Source organism: Rhizophagus irregularis, chromosome 2 (genome assembly GCF_026210795.1).
Source record: "Rhizophagus irregularis chromosome 2, complete sequence".
Classification (NCBI taxonomy): domain Eukaryota; kingdom Fungi; phylum Glomeromycota; class Glomeromycetes; order Glomerales; family Glomeraceae; genus Rhizophagus; species Rhizophagus irregularis.
Window position 1 is genome coordinate 883,534 of NC_089430.1, and position 20,961 is coordinate 904,494.

The 20,961-nt window shown below is 29.7% G+C and overlaps 6 protein-coding genes across 7 annotated transcripts; 4 read left to right on the forward strand and 2 right to left on the reverse strand.

Moving 5' to 3' along the window:
* Positions 1-283: 283 nt before the first annotated feature.
* OCT59_011635 (uncharacterized protein) lies at positions 284-723 on the reverse strand (the record flags this gene model as incomplete). Its single annotated transcript, XM_066133893.1, has 2 exons — positions 284-315; positions 393-723. 2 exons carry the CDS (start codon positions 721-723, stop codon positions 284-286), a joined length of 363 nt encoding a protein of 120 aa, XP_065989209.1.
* A 1,710-nt stretch (positions 724-2,433) lies between these two features.
* Positions 2,434-3,287, reverse strand: OCT59_011636 (uncharacterized protein; the record flags this gene model as incomplete). The annotated part of the gene is made up of 2 exons (XM_066133894.1): positions 2,434-2,446; positions 2,560-3,287. 2 exons carry the CDS (start codon positions 3,285-3,287, stop codon positions 2,434-2,436), a joined length of 741 nt encoding a protein of 246 aa, XP_065989210.1.
* Positions 3,288-3,891: 604 nt separating this feature from the next.
* OCT59_011637 (uncharacterized protein) lies at positions 3,892-5,501 on the forward strand (the record flags this gene model as incomplete). The annotated part of the gene is made up of 5 exons (XM_066133895.1): positions 3,892-4,189; positions 4,264-4,496; positions 4,564-4,836; positions 4,924-5,196; positions 5,268-5,501. The coding sequence occupies 5 exons, from the start codon at positions 3,892-3,894 to the stop codon at positions 5,499-5,501; spliced, it is 1,311 nt and encodes a 436-aa protein (XP_065989211.1).
* Positions 5,502-10,923: 5,422 nt separating this feature from the next.
* On the forward strand, positions 10,924-11,833 carry OCT59_011638 (uncharacterized protein; the record flags this gene model as incomplete). 2 transcript variants are annotated; one of them, XM_066133896.1, is made up of 4 exons in its annotated part: positions 10,924-11,131; positions 11,203-11,333; positions 11,409-11,579; positions 11,654-11,833. In XM_066133896.1, the coding sequence occupies 4 exons, from the start codon at positions 10,924-10,926 to the stop codon at positions 11,831-11,833; spliced, it is 690 nt and encodes a 229-aa protein (XP_065989212.1). The 2 variants fall into 2 exon arrangements, with proteins under 2 accessions (XP_065989212.1, XP_065989213.1); XM_066133897.1 differs by lacking the exons at positions 11,203-11,333; positions 11,409-11,579; positions 11,654-11,833 and having other exon boundaries at positions 10,924-11,157.
* Positions 11,834-13,616: 1,783 nt separating this feature from the next.
* On the forward strand, positions 13,617-15,172 carry OCT59_011639 (uncharacterized protein; the record flags this gene model as incomplete). Its single annotated transcript, XM_066133898.1, has 6 exons — positions 13,617-13,780; positions 13,984-14,116; positions 14,198-14,314; positions 14,390-14,560; positions 14,632-14,994; positions 15,065-15,172. 6 exons carry the CDS (start codon positions 13,617-13,619, stop codon positions 15,170-15,172), a joined length of 1,056 nt encoding a protein of 351 aa, XP_065989214.1.
* Positions 15,173-18,795: 3,623 nt separating this feature from the next.
* Positions 18,796-20,897, forward strand: OCT59_011640 (uncharacterized protein; the record flags this gene model as incomplete). The annotated part of the gene is made up of 3 exons (XM_066133899.1): positions 18,796-19,816; positions 19,882-20,187; positions 20,536-20,897. 3 exons carry the CDS (start codon positions 18,796-18,798, stop codon positions 20,895-20,897), a joined length of 1,689 nt encoding a protein of 562 aa, XP_065989215.1.
* Positions 20,898-20,961: the final 64 nt, after the last annotated feature.

Consider the following 20,961-nt stretch of genomic DNA (forward strand, 5'->3'; position numbering starts at 1 on the left):
ATTATTATATATTTATTTATTTGTATATTTATAATATTCATAATATAAAACATGATTGATATTACAGTATTATTATAAATTTTAAATATGAAACTTTCTATTGATCGGTATTACTGACACATATTTCCGGGTTTCTTTTCGTCCTATTGAAAAAGAACCTTCAACAAACCGACCCAGTATACTATGTACAGGGATAATACAATCCCTGCTAAGATCATAAAATTCTTTTTTCCATAGTTCTATATTGCACAAATTTTCATCGCCATTAATTGTGCAATGAAATCTAGTCTTGTGATTTTCTGCCGGAAGGTACCACTTTACAAATGCTAGGGAATGATTTACAGAACCTTCCGGAAAATGTATAATATGTTCAAAATAAAATTGAACAATACCGGGATAAGTATCTTTAGTATTATCATGGAGAAATTGGGATAATATTTTGGCCGATGTGACGTGCCTTTTAGAATACATTGACCCAAAAACTTCGGATCCAATTTTTAGTCGTCCATAAGTGTTCACTTTTGGTAATACCGGTATAGCAGAAGGAGCAGCATGGATATCTGATAGTGCTGCGAAATCTTTTCCATAGGCATTGCGGTAATATTCAACCAACAAATCTAATACTTCTTTTGAAAGGTTGGTGTCTATCCTTTTAGGATTAAGAAAAGTACCTGGAAAAGGTTCCGAACCTGTTCCGGCCATTTCTTCCACGTTTCTAGACATTGATAAAAATTCCCGGTAATCTATTCCATTAATTTCATCATGAATTACAAGACTGCCGGTAGTTTCTTTCGGTGTAATTAGTGTGATACAAGTCGATAAATGTTGATGGTCTTGGGCGCATGAAGAAAACTGATCAAGAAGAGAGTTGAATTGAATGGTTTTTAATAATTCTGGTTCGATTCTTCTATTACTGCTATGATACGATCCTATAAATATAGACTATTTAATAAATTGATTTAATTATATTGATAAGTTCGGAAATCTGGAATTACCTAATAGACCGTTCATGCGTTCGTAACTGAAACACCAGAACGCGTATAATGGTCCATAGTCTAACGCACAATGGCAAATATGTAAGCATAAATGTAAATTCGGCGTAATTTTTCTGCGCCGTAATTTTCTTCAATGAGCTTTGCCACTTCTAGAAGATTTTTATGAGCTTCTTCTAACCCATTCGTTGTTATAGATCTGCATACAAGAATATTGCATGCACGGACAAAATTGGCGAGTATCAATTTATCCGATTCTTGAAGCAGATCCCATGTTATGGAAGTGGCATAAATTAAGATAAAAGTCTTCCATTGATCAGCGGTGAACCTTGAAAAGCCTTCACCTGTAGCAATTTTGTAGGGAATTCTACCGATATCTGCTGGAACTTTTATTGCATTTGCCCTTTTTTGCATTGTTTCTAAATCTTTTTGTGTCAATCGGCCCTCCTCGATCCACAGTCTGGTCACGATCCACTTAGCAATACCCAAGAACAAACAATGCATTGGATCCACTGTGAGAAATCGCACTGAATCAAAGTACGGAAGTCGATACATTTCTGACCACCGTACTAAAGTATTATGGACGTGACTATTTCTAGCATCTTTAGTATTGCAATTCAACCATTCTCGCGCATCCCTTCGAACCTGGTTGATATCTCTTTCGACAAACCATTCATCAATATCATCAAATCCGCCAAAATTCGGTTGATTTCGATCATCATATTGAGCCTTTTTTAAGCATCTATGACAAGCCACTCGCGCAGAGATATGACCGCAGAGTTTTCTCGCGGCTGGAATATCACATGAGCAGCATATTACTGCGGCTCGAATAGATTTTCCGGTAGAGCTTTCGTATGTTTTCGATAGTTCAATCCCATTCCATAACTCGATTAATTGATCGATGATGGGAGCTATATAATGGTTTAGTTGATGTAAACTAGGCTCATTTGGCCCCGGAATTAAAGCCATTGTCAAAATATTTGATGGCTTGAATCTTTCATTTCGAGGCAGGTTACATATTACACCATATAGAGCTCCTATACTATAAGTTGAATTATCGAATGGTTGGAACCAGTCGATATTTAACATGATGCCTAAGTGGCGGTCTGAGACATCTTTCCGGAAAAATGGTATATTTTGACGATGATCCTGAAAGGTTTTCCAGATTTTTCCGTCATAAATATCATTCAAAAATTGAGAATCGTTACGGTCCGCCCATTTTCTACATAATTTCTCAAATCCTTTTCGATTATACATTAATTGTAATTGGTGTTTTAAACTAACAGTAGGGAACGTTAAAGAAGGTCGATAGATTGTTCCGTTAGTAACCGGAACTTTCTTAGCAAGTGTAGCATTGCACTTTTTTCTTTGATTTGCCATCGGATGATCCGGAAAATCTACATAGGTACAATGAATTGTGGCTGGAACTTGGTAAGGGTCGTTAGTTGATACTTCTGTTACATTATACAATTTGCAACACTTTTCACACGATGCGAATTTGACAATATGAGCACAGACGCCAAGTTTTTTACGTGCCATATACAAAGATGTAGGAAAAGAATTGTACGTGTTTGCATCCAAAAGAACCAAAAGATATCTAAAAAATTTGACTAAAGAATCGGTAGTGACATCGGATAACTTATATCTCTCTTGATATAATAAGATCCATAAAACAATCCAATGAAAGTCTTCAGTAAAATCAATGAAGGAGGCTTCTGGATCATCACCGTATGTATTTTCCGGTGCGTCAAACCAGCCGGATGAAGATTCATTTGGTATTTCTTCGATAGGATCAAAGTCATTATCAACTTGATCGTTTTCTTCATCATCAGCATCACTAGTATCATCATCTGAAATACTTTGTTCAATAACAACAATAGGGTATGATACATTCTTGGAATTTCCACTACCGATATGTTTTCGTTTATCTTTCGATTTGGCTTTTGATGATTTCGATTTTTTGGGAAGAAACGAATAATTTTCCTCATCAACAATAGGTTCATGATGACCATCATCTGAATTATGTGATTCTATTTCCATTGGATCATTCAAGAGGTCTACCGATGTATCTTGGTTTAGGTCATCAGATGAAACTTGATTTAAATCTATAATTTCTTCAATAACTCCTCTTGGTCTAATATCCCTTTTTAAACTATGACTATTTTTTGTACGTGGATCAACCATGTTACCTTTACATTTATTGCAATGACACGGAACTTTATTTGATGTTTTCTGTTTAAAATTATAGGATTTCTTTACAAAGACAGCTTTTGTTCTTCGGTATTTTCTCGTCATTGTAAATAATAATATAAAAAAATTTTATTAAAAATGAATTTCCGGTTCTTCGATGAACGGATATATTAGTATGATTGATAATTGACATTGTTGACCATATTAGGTTACTATCAATTTATTGTATTTATTGTATTTAAATCAATATAAGTTCCTTTATTTGAATCAAAAAAAGCTTATACTTCAATAGACTATTTCGTTATTTTCAATAGACTTATCGGCATGAAAAAAAAGGAAAAAAAAATTCAATCAAAAAAAGCTTATTTAATAGACTATTTCGTTACTTTCGACAGACCTATCGGTCCTCATATGACAAAAAAAAATATATATAAAGACCCCTTTCTTCCCACGAACTGATTTTTTTTCTTTTTTTTTTTTTTTTTTTTTTTTTTTTTTTTTTTTTTTTTTTTTTTCTGCCATATCATTATACTTTGATCTAAATCATTAAAAAAAAATCGTAATCATTACATTTAATCTAATTATAGGAAAAAAAAAATATTATTAATAATCATAATATTTTAATTGTGGAAATAAATAAAGGTATAAAAGAACGTCTTTTACCTTATTGTATTGTTTTTTTTTTATCCTTTAACAAATTTTGGTAAAAATGCGTGGAAGAAGACCTTTCAAAATTAAGAAAATAAGCTTAAGACGCTTATCTACAACAAATTTAACCTCTTACAACCATCATCAAACAAACTCAATGTCACCACATCGTCGTCACCGTTATCGTTCAAGAAGGAACAAGTCTAGACGTTCTTCTTATTCTAATTATTCAGATAGTCGTTCACCAAGTCAACAAAGAGGACGTTCGACTACAAGACATAATAGGACTAATTATTCAGATAGTCGTTCACCAAGTCAACAAGGAGGGTGTTCAACTACAAGATATAATAGGAATGATGGTATGGTTATAATATAATAATTATGTTTTTTATTTTACATATTTTGAATATAATGTCATGATTTCAATTTACAGATATCGAAGCCCTAAGCAGAGCTATCACTGCACTTACGGAAGAAGTTCGGACCCTCAAGAAATCTCAAACAAGGAACGACCTACAAGCTGAATGGCCATCAACCCCTCAGACAACACCAGTTCCAAGGAGTAGACAAAATACATCACTCACGCCAGAACCAGAAACTGGATATCGTCGACGTGCTCGGGTTTTGCTTGAAGATATGGACGAAGATCAATATAAGTTGTTCCATGTGAGTATCAAGTAACTATTGGTTATTCAGCAAAATTTTTTAATCGATATTTTTTTATAAAATTAAGGATGAGGTCGTGCAGATACTTAGCGGTCTCGATGATTCATTGCAATTGGATCATACCAAAAAATGGGTAGAAATTGCACCACACGTTTCAAAACACATCATGAAGGAGATCGCTAGAGTCTTGACCGGAAGGTTTCAATACAAAGATATAGAATTGAAATGGGTCTTACAGAATCTACACCGCCATCGTAGAGAAAGCTGGATGGTTAGCCTTGATCCGGATAAGACTAGATTTGAAAAGAAGAGAAAAGGAACGAATTCTCGAAGAAAAGATGTAAGTACTGAAGACATCCGAAATATGAAATTAAAATCCTTGATCTTGTTCCTTTCTATCCTAATCACTAATATCTGATTGCAATAGAAAAAAGAGCGACGTCAGAAAGGCATCGAGCATATGTTCAATATTAATGATGCCTCGCTTAAAGAATTTCAACCGTCATCATTATCTTGGGAAGAATTCAAGGAAGACTGTGAAACCATATTTAATGAAGGAGGATTCCACAGTGATGAAGTTTCTGAAACTGATGAAGAGCTCACCAAAAAAGAAATCGAAGATCATGTTCGTCCTAAGAATAAAATTGAAACGGATAAACATGTTCTTCATGTTTATGACAAGCCCTGGAGGTCACGTCGTGTAAGTATCAAATAAAACAATTGTATAGTTATTGTATACATTTGCTTATTATCTCTTTTTCATTTTTATAGGGACGTAAATTACTTCGCTTGGCTGACCGAGTTGGTGAGAAAATAAGTCATGTAAAACTTTCACGACATCGTTGGTATGATGATAAAACGTGGATCGACGAGTCAAAACCGCCTGAAGGTGCCCCTGATTGGTCGATATCACAGTCGTACGGATCCGACGTACAACCACAAGATGAGATCGATAATATCGATAATATTAATGATGAACCTAACGAACTTGATGAACAGGTTTAATTAATGCATTAATGCAATGTTAGATTTAAAAGAGCACGTATATTAATAATAATTTGTAGTTTATATTTTTATTACGCAAGAATGATTTGTAGTTTATTTCTATATAACAACGATTAAATATAGCAAGCAAATGTATTACTGTAAAATTGATTAGTATATTGCTATATAATATATTGCAACGAATAGTAATAAATTGATTAAAACAATTTGAAATATCGTGATTTCAATTACTGCCCGGCGTGTATTGTATCGTTTAACGATACTTTATGATAACCCAAATAAATACTTAAATATTATATAAATATAAGTAAAATATCAGAAATCCGATATTAACATAATATTTATCCGATTTGCACCTTATAGTTTATTAAAACTTCAAAAGATTCAGTTATTAATTTGGTAAATATTGGGCGTTTATTTGTAAAATAACAGAAACCCGATTCTTCACCAATAGAAATCCAATACTTATGAAGTATTTATGCCCGGTTGTATCCAGAAATGCAACAAGAACCTGAGCCCAATCGGGAATAAGTATCGGGATTGTATAATATATATATCTGTGAAGAATTAGTGAAGAATCGGGTACCTGAATTTTCTCTGATATGTTGTCATTCGACCAGTGTTGGTTATATATCCATAATAGCTTATGTTTATTATAAAATTAAAATCGATCAGGGAAAACCAATTTTTGTAGATCTGATTAACTGGCTTATGTTTCCATTAACATGATCTGATCTATAGAGTTTCAAAAATAGGATTTTAGAGATTTTGGCTTATATTAGGCGAGGCTTGTTTCAAATTTGAAATATAGCTTCGCCTGAAACTCACTTTATGATTATCGAAATACGTCACTTTTCGTAGAAAAATTTAAAAAGAGGTAAACTTTTCACAATGATCTACGCCTGAGCCGGATCATGTTGTGGCTAATTATTTTTTGGCTAACTACACCATTATGCAAACGTTTATAAATTGACATAAATGAGCAAATAATTTTTTAATTAATTTGTAAAGTTTAAATTCAAGTAAATAAAATACTCTTAAAAATGTCATATAAATGCCCTTTTTGTCCAAGGTACTTCAGCACAAGATCTGCATACACTCAACATAAGAATTTTTGTACTCCGCCTAATAACGATAGTAGCGATAGTGAAGAATTAGAAGAATTTGAACATAAAACTAATAATCATGATATCGAGGTAAAGAAAATAGGAAATTATAAAATTTTTTGAATTTCTTTTTTAACATAATTAATTTTATAGATGGTCTGTGAAGATTCATGCAAAGATCTTTCTGATAATAAAAGTACAGACTCGGAAATAAATAATCAGAGTTTTCAAAGTATGATGTCAATTTCAGAGGTTGGTGAAATTGATCAAAATATAGAAGAAATAGACCACGATGAAAATGAAAATGTCTTTGAAAATATCTTGGAAGATTCTGATTCAGAATTGAATGAAGAAGAATCCAAACCAGAAATTAATGTTAATTACTCAAGTGAAGCATATGGTGATTTAATGGCATTAGTTACGAAACATAAACTTAACAATGCGACAGGAAATGCTATAATTAAATTCTTTAATAAACATGCAAATTTAGATAAATCACTTCTTCCAAGATCTATCGAACAAGGCCGCAAATATATGGATAATATGAAACTACCAAATTTAAATTATACTAAAACTAGTATAATGAATTATAATAATAATGAGTATTTTCTTTATCATCAGTCTTTAATAAACTGTATAAAAAATATTTTGTCAATTTCGGACATATCACAAAATTTTGCGTTAACTTTTGAGAAAGTTGAGGTAATTATTTTATACTTTCGTATGAAATATACAACTTAATATTATAGGATATTTACTAATCTTCATATAAACTTAAAGCATAACGGTGAAAGGGAGTTTAGCGAACAAAATACTGGGATATAGTGGGAAAATGCGGAAAAATCCCTGCCACCTGGTGCCAGGCTTTTATCTTTAATATTATATTCTGACGCTACAAATGTTGACACACTAGGAAAAAGTCAACTCCATCCCATTTACTTGTCTATTGGTAATATTAAAAATTGGAGGCGTAATAAGAAAGATGCAAAGCAATTATTAGCATATCTGCCGATCTTAAAATCTAATAATATTACTGAAAGGAAGTCTGAAACATTTAAGATTGCTGTTCGCGAATGCTTCCATAAATCTTTGGAATTGTTACTAGACCCTTTATTAAAATTAAATAAAAATGGCATTGATCTATTTTTAAATAACGAAATGATTTGGTTTTATCCTAGAGTTTCAGCTATAATATCTGACTGGCCGGAAGCTGCAACGTACTGTCTTACATACAAATCACCAATGTCGAAACATCCTTGTCATTTTTGTCTAGTCATAAGAGACAATCTTGCTGATCTTAATTTACAAATTGATGATATAACCCCACGAACTCATGTTAATATGCAGCAGTATTTTAATCAAAACTCAGGAAATTCCGTTTGCATTGAAAATATATCTAATTTTTTTTGGAATCTGCCGTAAGTTTACATAATATTTGTTAGGCATCCAGCCATTTTGCCAAATCACGTAAGCATTACAAGCATTACACTAACATGAGTTTATTTTTATTAATTTATATTAAGTAATATAAATATCTATCAAGCCACAGTGCCTGATAGAATGCATCATCTTGATTTAGGCCTCTTTCATTATCAAATCGATTATACGAAAAAACTTTTAGGGGCGCAATGTGGCAAAACTTTAGTTGATGAAGTAGATCATCGATTAGCCGCAATACTAAGATTTCCCAGTTTGAAGATCTTTACAAATGGCATACAATCAATAGCCAGATTAACAGCTAATGAGCATCGCAATCTGATGAAAGTAATGGTTTTTGTAGTGGACAATTTGTTTGTAAATAATGAGGATAATGAAAATTTTGTAAAGAATGAAGATCTGGCAAAACTTTACGAAACTTGGAATGAAATGTATGCAATTAGTCGATATGAAAATTTCAAAGAAAGTGATTTGGCCAAATTTAGGGTATGTACTACATAATTATTATAAAACAACGCTGTCCACTAATACTTAAAATTATAATTTCAGGAATCTATAAACAATTGGTCTCAAATGTTCATAAAAATTCTCCAATGTATGTCCCCCTCAGAGTTAAAATTACCAAAACTGCATTCGTGGGCATATCATATAATTGATTCGATTCGATCATTTGGTGCAGTTAATGGATACACTACGGAGACTTACGAAAGCCTTCACAAAGAATACGTTAAGAATCCCTACCGATTAAGTAATAAAAAAATATTGAAGTTCAAATAATGAAAATAGCAAGTATTATTTATATAAAATACACAATACTATGTTAAATTTCTAAAAAAAATTAATTTTTATAGATTCGGCGACAATCAATAACAAATATAACCCATCGATTACCAAATTCAGCTACTATCCCTCATATATTTAAATTTACAGCAATACTTTTCGAATTTCTATTAAAAGATGCCCATGATTTTTTTGTAGAACAGGCTAATATAGACCACAAAATGAGATCTGAATTTGACAATTTTTTGGAATGTTTAAATCTGTATATGGATCACGAAAGTATTGTAAATGAAAGCCAAGTGACAATATACAGATCAGTTATAATAGAAAATGGTGCAATAATGCGTGCTACTAACAGTTATTATGGCAGACCTTGGTATAGTAATGTGTCCGTTCGTATGAATTCTGATGAATTATTTGATTATGCTTCTGATCAAGGCATTTGTTACGGGCAGGTAATTTTTTAATTGATTTGATACTACATATTTATATAATATTGCTAATTTAAAAATGATTTTTTAAATTAAGGTTTTATTAATAGCGAAAATAGAACTTAAGAATCAAAATATTCCATTAAATCTCGCATTAATTCAGTGGTATGACTTCAAATTTCAAAATCAACCACATCTTTATGGGTGTCTCTTACTAGAAATTATGGAAATCTATAACTTTATTGATATAGAAGCAATACAAGATATCGTACATATAGTACCCCGGTTTAATAAAACAAATGAATATTTTGTAAATAAATACATATTTTAATAAAGTTTATTATATTTAACGACAGCGATACTAATATCTTGTATAACGTTACTGATCTAAAATATGACTATTACTTTTCCTTTTTTGATAAGGTAAGTTTTATGGATTTCCGTAAAGTTACGGTTGAATGCGTAAATTGTTCCATTTTTATTGGTTAGACTGTTCATGTCTGATCGGTTATACCAACTAATAAATTCGTGATCAAAAAATGCTGATCAAACAACCCTGACTAATATATAATGAGTTAGAATTTTATTTCACTCAGGAGTGGTATCATTAGATTTTTTATAATGTGTATGCATGCTTATGTTTTCGAAATTATATAAATTTTTTATCGTACAAAGAAAAACTTTAATGTTTATTGTTTCCATGTAAGATACGACTGACATAATTATTACTACTAAGTATGCGAAGGTTTCTGCAGTTCTTGCGAATTCTACTTTAATGACTTGTACGAAAAATTGCTTGGTTTAGTATAATGAGTAAGTATCGAAATCATGCGAATTTCTATCCATAATAATAAAACTCATGTTCACGTGTTTATGTTTTATTTCCATATATGATATAACAATGATATAATTATTAAATATTCGAAGGTTCAAGGTTCCTGCAGATTCTACTTTAATGACTTGTCGAAAAATTGCTTGGTTTAGTATAATGAGTAAGTATCGAAATCATGCGGTTCTATCCATAATAATAACAAGGAAAAAACTCATGTTCCATATAAAGTGATATAATTATCGAATATTCGAAGGTTTCTGCGGTTACTGCTTTAATGACTGGTACGCCTGGTTTTAGAATAATGAGTAAGTAATCGAAATTATCCTTATGTTCACGTGCGTGTTTTTATTTCCTCAACTGACATAATTATTACTAAGAAAGTTTCTGCGGTTCTACTTTAATGACTGGTACGAAAAAATTACCTGGTTTAGAATAATGAGTAAGTAATCAAAATTATGTGAATTTATCCTTATGTTCACGTGCATTTGGTTTTATTTCCTCAACTTAATTATTACTAAGAAAGTTTCTTTGCCTGGTTTAGAATAATGAGTAATTATGCGAATTTATCCTTATGTTCATGTGTATATGTTTTTATTTCCTCAACTGACATAATTATTACTAAGAGAGTTTCTGCGGTTCTGCTTAATGACTGGTACGAAAATTTGCATGATGTAATTATTGAGTATTCGAAAGTTTCTGTTAATGACTGGTACGAAAAATTGCTTGATTTGGGGTTAAAGAGTTTTTTTTTTTCATAAATAAGGACCAATTTTTTTTCTTCAGAAATATTTTTTTTTCTTAAATTGTAAGAAATCCCATTTTTCAAAAGTATCATTATGGAATCAGGAAATAAATTGAGAGAATCTTCTTGTAAGAAAATTGAGGAATTGCTAATCGAAGGGAATCATAAGCGCAGTGATAGAGGCCGAAGCAGAAGCAGAAGCAACAGCAGTAAAACCAACATCAACACCAACGAAACCATCAATGACGAAATTTATGTTACTCAGACTAAGAGATGGCTTCCTGTAAATTCAAAAATTGAAGGTATTCGCAAATATTTAAGAAATTAATAAAATTATCTTGTAATTAATTAATATTTATTGTAATTATGGTAGATCGATTAACAAAGATTGAAAATAAAATCGATACTTTAAGTAAAGAAATACAAGAGTTTAAATCCAAGTTAAAAACTTTACTTTCTGATAAAATAAATTTGACATCAAGCGTTAAAGAATCATTCATAGCGGTAAGAATATCTTTGAAATATTTAGTTTTATTATTTATTTACATTCTAATTATTTTGAATTTTGACTAATTTTAGGATGTTGTGAAAAATGCTTCGAAATTATTAATAAAAGTATCGATTTACCCAACAAAAGATGAATGTTGTGGAGCGGTTGAAGGATATTTAGTACTGAACCATGCGAGTTTTTTCTCTAATTTTACTGAAGACGATTGGATCTCGTTTTACAACGAAAATATACATAAACAAGTAAGTCCTTATTCGATAGTAACAAAATGTTTAATAAAATAAAATAAAATATTAAGTATTAACTTTCTTCGTAGTTAACAAAACAAGTACGGTCCGTAAGAGGAACATTGTCCTTGAAATCAAGGGAGGCTATTTTTTCTATATTCAGATCCCGTTTACCACCTATAAACACAAATGCCGGGCCGTCTGAAATTGCAAAATGGAAAAGAAAACCCGAGGTTAAAGTTGTTATGAAAGCCTGTTTACAAAGATGAATCCCAAGGACAAAAATTCTTCGATTGTTTTAGTGAGCGTTATTGACAGAGTCCTCCAAAATGACCATTCTAATGCAGAAATCGCATATGTTCTTGCGATCTGCTCAACAATTTTGAACCCAAATGATGACGAAATAATGTTGAAAAAGAATATCATGAAACAAAAAGTTAAAAAATTTATAGTAAGTTTGTAATTTTGTAGTAGTATTTAATAAAATATCATTTCATGGCTAATCAATCATATTATTCTTTGAAGAAAAAAATCAATAATCAAACGGGTATAAATTATTCTGATTTTGAAGATAATAGCTATGAGGAAGAAGAAAGTGGAAATGAAACTAAAGATGATGAAGATGATGATGTGATGATGTATAATAAGGTGAATTTTATTATATGCATAAGATAATTATATATATGTTTATTTGTTTTAATAAATTTATTATTTTTTTTATTGATTTGGCAGGACTGGTGAATATATTAATAATATATATAATATTACGAATTAGTAATTGATATGTACAATTTCAAAAAAAAAAAATACCCCCACTCCTCTAAATTTTATAAATTAAATTTATTTGATAATCATTTAAAAGAGCATCTCTCTTCAAAAAACAAAAACAAATCAATAAATTTTACGTTTTTGCGATTAATTTATATATATAATTTTATTAATATGAGTTTTTCTCATTTGGCTGATAACTGTTAAACAATAAAAGAATTTTTATACATGAAATACAAAAAATTATTTTGAATTTGATCGCAATTTTGTTAAAATTCATAGTTACAATTGAATGTGTAAAATTGTTCTATTTTTTATTGGTTAGACTGGAGTTCATTGTCTGATCGGTCACACCAACTAATAAATTCGTGATCAAAAAATGCTGATCAAACAACCCTGACTAATATATAATGAGTTGGAATTTTATTTCACTCAGGAGTGGTATCATTAGATTTTTTATAATGTGTATGCATGCTTATGTTTTCAAAATTATATAAATTTTTTATCGTACAAAGAAAAACTTTAATGTTTATTGTTTCCATATAAGATACGACTGACATAATTATTACTACTAAGTATGCGAAGGTTTCTGCAGTTCCTGTGAATTCTCTTTAATGACTTGTACGAAAAATTGCTTGGTTTAGTATAATGAGTAAGTATCGAAATCATGCGAATTTCTATCCATAATAATAAAACTCATGTTCACGTGTTTATGTTTTATTTCCATATATGATATAACAATGATATAATTATTAAATATTCGAAGGTTCAAGATTCCTGCGGATTCTACTTTAATGACTTGTCGAAAAATTGCTTGGTTTAGTATAATGAGTAAGTATCGAAATCATGCGGTTCTATCCATAATAATAACAAGGATAAACTCATGTTCACGCGTAATTATTTATTTCCATATAAAGTGATATAATTATTGAATATTCGAAGGTTTCTGCGGTTACTGCTTTAATGACTGGTACGCCTGGTTTAGAATAATGAGTAAGTAATCGAAATTATCCTTATGTTCACGTGCGTGTTTTTATTTCCTCAACTGACATAATTATTACTAAGAAAGTTTCTGCGGTTCTACTTTAATGACTGGTATGAAAAAATTACCTGGTTTAGAATAATGAGTAAATAATCGAAATTATGTGAATTTATCCTTATGTTCACGTGCATTTGTTTTTATTTCCTCAACTGACATAATTATTACTAAGAAAGTTTCTTTGCTTGGTTTAGAATAATAAGTAATTATGCGAATTGTACGAAAAAATTTCCTGGTTTAAAATAATGAGTAATTATGCGAATTTATCCTTATGTTCATGTGTATATGTTTTTATTTCCTCAACTGACATAATTATTACTAAGAGAGTTTCTGCGGTTCTGCTTAATGACTGGTACGAAAATTTGCATGATGTAATTATTGAATATTCAAAAGTTTCTGTTAATGACTGGTACGAAAAATTGGTTGATTTGGGTTTAAAGAGTTTTTTTTTTCCATAAATAATGGTCAATTTTTTTCCTTCAGAAATATTTTTTTTTCTTAAATTGTAAGAAATCCCACTTTTTCAAAAGTATCATTATGGAATCAGAAAATAAATTGAGAGAGTCTTCTCGTAAGAAAATTGAGGAATTGCTAATCGAAGGGAATCATAAGCGCAGTGATAGAAGCTAAAGCTGAAGCAGAAACAACAGCAGTAAAACCAACATCAACACCAACGAAACCATTAATGACGAAGTTAGCGTTCTTTAAACTAAGAGATGGCTTCCTGCAAATTCAAAAATTGAAGGTATTCGCAAATATTTAAGAAATTAATAAAATTATCTTGTAATTAATATTTATTGTAATTATGGTAGATCGATTAACAAAGATTGAAAATAAAATCGATACTTTAAGTAAAGAAATACACGAGTTTAAATCTGAGTTAAAAACTTTACTTTCTGATAAAATAAATTTGTCATCAAGCGTTAAAGAATCATTCATAGTGGTAGGAATATCTTTGAAATATTTAGTTTTATTATTTATTTATATTCTAATTATTTTGAATTTCGACTAATTTTAGGATGTTGTGAAAAATGTTTCGAAATTATTAATAAAAGTATCAATTTACCCAATAAAAGATGAATGTTATGGAGCGGTTGAAGGATATTTAGTACTGAACCATGCGAGTTTTTTCTCTAATTTTACTGAAGACGATTGGATCACGTATTACAACGAGAATATACATAAACAAGTAAGTCCTTATTCGATAACAAAATGTTTAATAAAATAAAATAAAATATTAAGTATTAACTTTCTTCGTAGTTAACAAAACAAGTACGGTCCATAAGAGGAACATTGTTCTCGAAATCAAGGGAGGCTATTTTTTCTATATTCGGATCCCGTTTACCACCTATAAACACAAATGCCGGGCCGTCTGAAGTAGCAAAGTGGAAGAGAAAACCCGAAGTTAAAGATTGTTTTGAAGGCCTGTTCAAAAAAATGAATCCCAAGGACAAAAATTCTTCGATTGTTTTAGTAAGCGTTATTGACAGGGCCCTCCAAAATGACCATTCTAATGCAGAACTTGCATATGTTCTTGCGATCTGCTCAACAATTTTAAACCCAAATCATGACGAAATAAGGTGTAAAAAGAATATCATGAAACAAAAAGTTAAAAAATTTTTAGTAAGTTTGTAATTTTGTAGTAGCATTTAATAAAATATCATTTTATGGCTAATCATATTATTCTTTAAAGAAAAAAATCAACAGTCAAACGGGCATAAGATATTCCGATTTTGAAGATAATAGTTATGAGGAAGAAGAAAGTGGAAATGAAACTGAAGATGAAGATGATGATGTATAATAAGGTGAATTTTATTGTATGCATAAGATATTTTTTTTTTATTGGTGTGGCAGGACTGGTGAATTTTATGTTTTTGCGATTAATTTGTATATAAAATTTATTAATTTGAGTTTTTCTCATTTGGCTGATAACTGTTAAACAAATAAAAGAATTTTTATCCATGAAACACAAAATTATTTTGAATTTGATCGCACAAAATTTATCAATTTTGTTAAAATTCATTTTTTTGTTCCTCTTTCGCAATATTTGGAAAGTTAAATTTATTTTTATCAAGTCTGATGCCGAGTGCCGACCATAAGAAATTATAAATTTGTGAAAAGTGTTACAAATTAACCTCTAGTTATTTGTTATATTATTTATATAGTATATATTATCAACACGTCATGCATATTTCTCTTAATTTTATATTTATCATGCAAGAATTTTTTTTTAATAGTCGAGGTCAGAATTCTTTAGGACTTTACCAAAATTATATAATTTGACTCACAGATTACGAATTAATTTTATAAATCTAGTAAATTTGATAAATTAACCTATTATGGCATATACATGTGTTCATGTGATCATCTAAAAATAGCTAAACACGAATTAAATAAACAAACTTAATATTCTCTATACGCTCTATTTTGCAAGGACCGCTCATTGTACATTTGCGTAGCAGAAGACTAGCAGAAGTATCATGGAAAGTATTTATATATATTCATAGGCTTTATGAATATTTATAATATTAATAAATTATACATGAAAAAGCTTTGCAACAGCTGCTGGAAAAATGAACGCGTACTTTCAATATAGTAGAAGTATGGAAGTTATTTATATTTCATAATTTCATTAATATTCGTAGGTTTACGACTATTTCATAATATTAATAATTGTTCATGGAAAGTTTTGCGTACAATATAATGGTAAAGGTATGGAAAGTATTTATACTCCATAATTTAACTATTTTATACAATATTAATAATTATAACTGTTGGTCTAACTTTTGAACTTATAAAGTAAAAATAAAATTAACGCGTGCTCTTAATGTAGTAGTGTAGAAGGAATGGAAGGTATTTGTACTTTGTAATTTCGTTAATGTGTTTACGTCTTTTTTATAAAAAATATTAATAATCACGCATAATGAACTGTTGGTTTAACTTTTTGAACTTGTAGAAATAAAGTTAACGCGTGCTTTCAATGTAGTAGTGTAGAAGGAATGGAAGGTATTTGTACTTTATAATTTCATTAATGTTCGTATGTTTACGTCTTTTTTATAAAATATTAATAATCACATAAAATAACAACTGTTGGCCCAACTTATTGAACTTGAATATTTGTTGATGCAGAAATGAATTTAACGCTCTCAACGTAGTAGTGTAGAAGGAATGGAAGGTATGTACTTCACGATTTCGTTAATGTTCGTATGTTTACGTCTTTTTTTATAAAAAATATTAATAATCACGCATATTGAAACTGTTGGTTTAACTTTTTGAACTTGTAGAAATAAAGTTAACGCGTGCTCTCAACGTAATAGTGTAGAAGAGATGGAAGGTATGATCACAACTGTTGGTCCAACTTTTTGAACTTGTAATTGTTTGTTTGACGTAGTAGTGTAGAAGGAATGGAAGGTATGTACTTCACGATTTCGTTAATGTTCGTATGTTTACGTCTTTTTTATAAAAAATATTAATAATCACGCATATTGAAACTGTTAGTTTAACTTTTTGAACTTATAGAAATAAAGTTAACGCGTGCTCTTAACGTAATAGTGTAGAAGGGATAGAAGGTATGTATTCCTTAATTTTGTTAATGTTCGTATGTTTACGACTTTTTAATAATAATCACAACTGTTTGGTCCAACTTTTTGAACTTGTAATGTTTGTTTGATATAGAGATGAATTTAACGCTCTTAACGTAGTAGTGTAGAAGGAATGGAAGGTATGTACTTCACAATTTCATTAATGTTCGTATGTTTACGTCTTTTTTATAAAAAATATTAATAATCACGCATATTGAAACTGTTGGTTTAACCTTTTGAACTTGTAGAAATAAAGTTAATGCGTGCTCCCAACGTAATAGTGTAGAAGGGATGGAAGGTATGTATTCCTTAATTTCGTTAATGTTCGTATGTTTACAACTTTTTAATAATAATCACAACTGTTTAGTCCAACTTTTTGAACTTGTAATGTTTGTTTGATGTAGAGATGAATTTAACGCATGTTCTCAACGTAATAGTGTAGAAGGAGTGGAAGGTATGTACCTCACAATTTCGTTAATGTTCGTAAGTTTACTTTTTTTTTTATAAAAAATATTAATAATCACGCATAATGATAACTGTTGGTCTAACTTTTGATCTTGTAATATTCGTTGATGCAGAAATGAATTTAACGCATGCTATCAACATAGCAGTGTAAAAGGACTGAAGGTATGTACTTCATAATTTCGTTAATGTTCGTACAACTTTATTACAATTATGTTTATAGGTTAAGTTTTAATAACAATTTGTCTTTACAACACATCCTTTTGATATTAACAAATAATGTTATCCAAATGACTTTTATTTTATAATATCAGATATAGCAAAATATTAATCACAGATGAAATAGAAGTGAAGTTGAAAAATAAAAAGTCAAAGAACGAGAGTCAAATAAATAAAGATGAGCGACAAATAAGATTAAAAAAATTCTATTGACGAGATTGAACGCAATATTATGATAGTTTTAAATACAAATTATTTATTGTAGCTATATTTCAAATAAAAATACAAAAATTACATAAATTTATAAAATATTACGTGTAAGTTACAGTGAAAAATGTTATTTTGTAATTATATATATTAATCACTTGAATTTGTGAAAAAAGTTCGCGAAATAATAATATTTTGGAAAAGTTTCAAAATATTATACCGTAAACCTACGAAATTCTGCGATGTAAAATTACAAAATATTATACCTTCAGAAAAGTTTCGAAATATTATACCGTAAACCTACGAAATCCTACGACGTAAAATTACGAAATATTACATTTTTGAAAAGTTTCGAAATATTGCACCCGTAAACCTACGAAAATCCTACGACGTAAAATTACGAAATATTACACTTTCGAAAAGTTTCGAAATATTGCACCTGTAAACCTACGAAATCCTATGACGTAAAATTATGAAATATTACATTTTTGAAAAGTTTTGAAATATTGCACCCGTAAATCTACGAAAATCCTACGACGTAAAATTACGAAATATTACACTTTCGAAAAGTTTCGAAATATTGCACCAGTAAACCTACGAAAATCCCACGACGTAAAATTACGAAATATTACACTTTCGAAAAGTTTTGAAATATTGCACCGTAAATCTAAGAAATTCTACGATGTAAAATTTACATACATGGCAATATTACACTGTAATTCTACGAAATATTACGCGTAAACTTATGAAATATTGCGTTAAAATTACGAAATATTACTGTTGCGTAATTTTTCGAAGGTCATGTAAATTTACGGAGTATTTCGCAGGCGTAAATTTTCGTAATATTATGCCGTATTCAATTTGCAGATGTTGTGGTCAATATATACGTTTAGAAATTCAAAGTAATAATGGAGAACACCTTATATATAGTTGGAAAATTTATGAAAATGTGGAAATGTCTGAACTTATATATTCAGGAGCAAATTCTGATTTTTTTGTAAGCATGAAAAAATACATAAAACTATCAGGAGAAATCTCTATTCCTGACGTTCTTGGTTTGCGTGATCATAATATAATTTATGATATACAATTAAAAGTAAACTCAATTTATCCACATCTTTTTAACATTACTGCAACTAAATCTCAAAATAAAATTGCTAAATTAACTACTACTATGCAAAAGAAAGGAGAAAAACTACTAAAAAAAGTATCAGTAATCTCCCAACCGCCAATAATTTGTCATGGAATTGAAATCAAAGAACCAGGAATGCAATTAACTCCAGAAGCAACTTTAGCACTTGCAGTTGAATATGAAGCTTTGAAAAAATTAGAAGACACATCACGTAAACGGATCAAGCGAGCTAAGACCAATAATGAATATATGAAAAACTTGAAATATAAGCTACATGAAGAAAAAGATCAAGAATTATTAAATAATTGGATACAAAAAACATTGGAGGAAACGAATATTGGATCTACTATATTCATTAGTACAGATCAGTATCTTACCAGCATATATACACAACCTTGTTTAACGTGCCACAACCTTGATTTGTCTAAAAAAAAACTGGATGTTCATAGAATCGGTCATAATCTTCAAATTAAAATTAAGTGTAAGATCTGTCAAGGAATTACGGAATATAGTAATGAATCACCTAATGCACAATTCTCTTCTCTTGCAGCAGGTGCAGGACTTGTTGGTGGCGTTAATAGGCAACAACTTCAAACTATATTTTCTATAATAGGTATAACAGCACAATCATCAAAAGGTCATTATCATAATAAACAAAATGAACATTTGGAAAAAATAAATGATGAAGCGGAGATAAGTGCACAAATTGCATTAACTAAAGCTATTGCACATATTAAAGCAAAAGGGGAAAGAATATTACTCACTAGTTTTGATTGCTCTTGGTCTCACTGTCGGAATGCAAACCAGGCTAGTGGAGAACTAATATATCAAGGAAATCTTGATGGTAAAAGAAAAAAGACTTTGTCAATATTTAATAAAATAAAAACAAATTCAATTTTTTTATAATAGGATATGATCACAAACCTGTTATTGCTTTTGCTACTGCTGAAAAACCACGTAAATTAAAAAAAAGAAATGGCCAAGAATATGAGGTTTTTCATGGCAATCATGAAAAGACGTCACGGCAAATGGAACATGCAATATTATTACGAATTATTGAAAAAATTGTTCCAGTATTAGAAGCAGCTGAAGTACTTTTAGATATTGGAGTAGATGGTGATCTAAATTCAAATAAGACTTTAAATAATATTCCATGTGTGAGCAAAGTATATGCGAATTTAAAACATATTGGCAAAAATATTAGAGCAAAGATTGGTAAGTTATTGAAGGTAATTTAAGTATTTTTACCAATAACATAATATTAACGTAACAGTTTAACGTAACAAACAATCTTAAGTACTAACGATTTTAGATTATCTTTTTGTCATTAGTATGCAGCTAGCTGATCATTTAAGCTTTATTTTATTATATTTTTTTTTTGATAGAAAATTATTTTTTTTTGCAAATATTTTTTACTCATAATTGTAAATATTTTACATTAGTTATGTAATAGAATAGAATGTAAAAAGTTGTAATTATTTTCATTTTAATTATAAATAATTAATAAACTGCTAAATGTTTTATTTATTCTGATTCTCAATTATTAATTATTCTATGTTGCAGCAAAAAGTTCCATATGGAAAGAATATGAAAATACGATAATGACCTATTACAATTCATGTGTCTATGCAGCAAGTGGACGAAAACTTGATGAAAATAAAATTACTGTATCCGATGCTGAATTAGAAAAAGTACAAATTGATGGTCTTGTTGCTCACCTTTCAGATGATCATAGTCTTTGTTGGGATGAAGTATGTTGGAGAAAAGAAAATCCTAATATTCAATTAAAAGCACCACATTTAAAAGAATATACATCTAATCAAAGAGAGAAGTTTCGTCAATTTCTCAAAGAATGCTTTTATATACCAACAAAACAGAGCTTAATTACTCACATTAGAACATCATATAATGAAGCATTCAACTGAGTTAAATTATGCTTTCAAGATAAAAAAATTGATTATTGGAAAACCTATAGTACTCGACATGCTC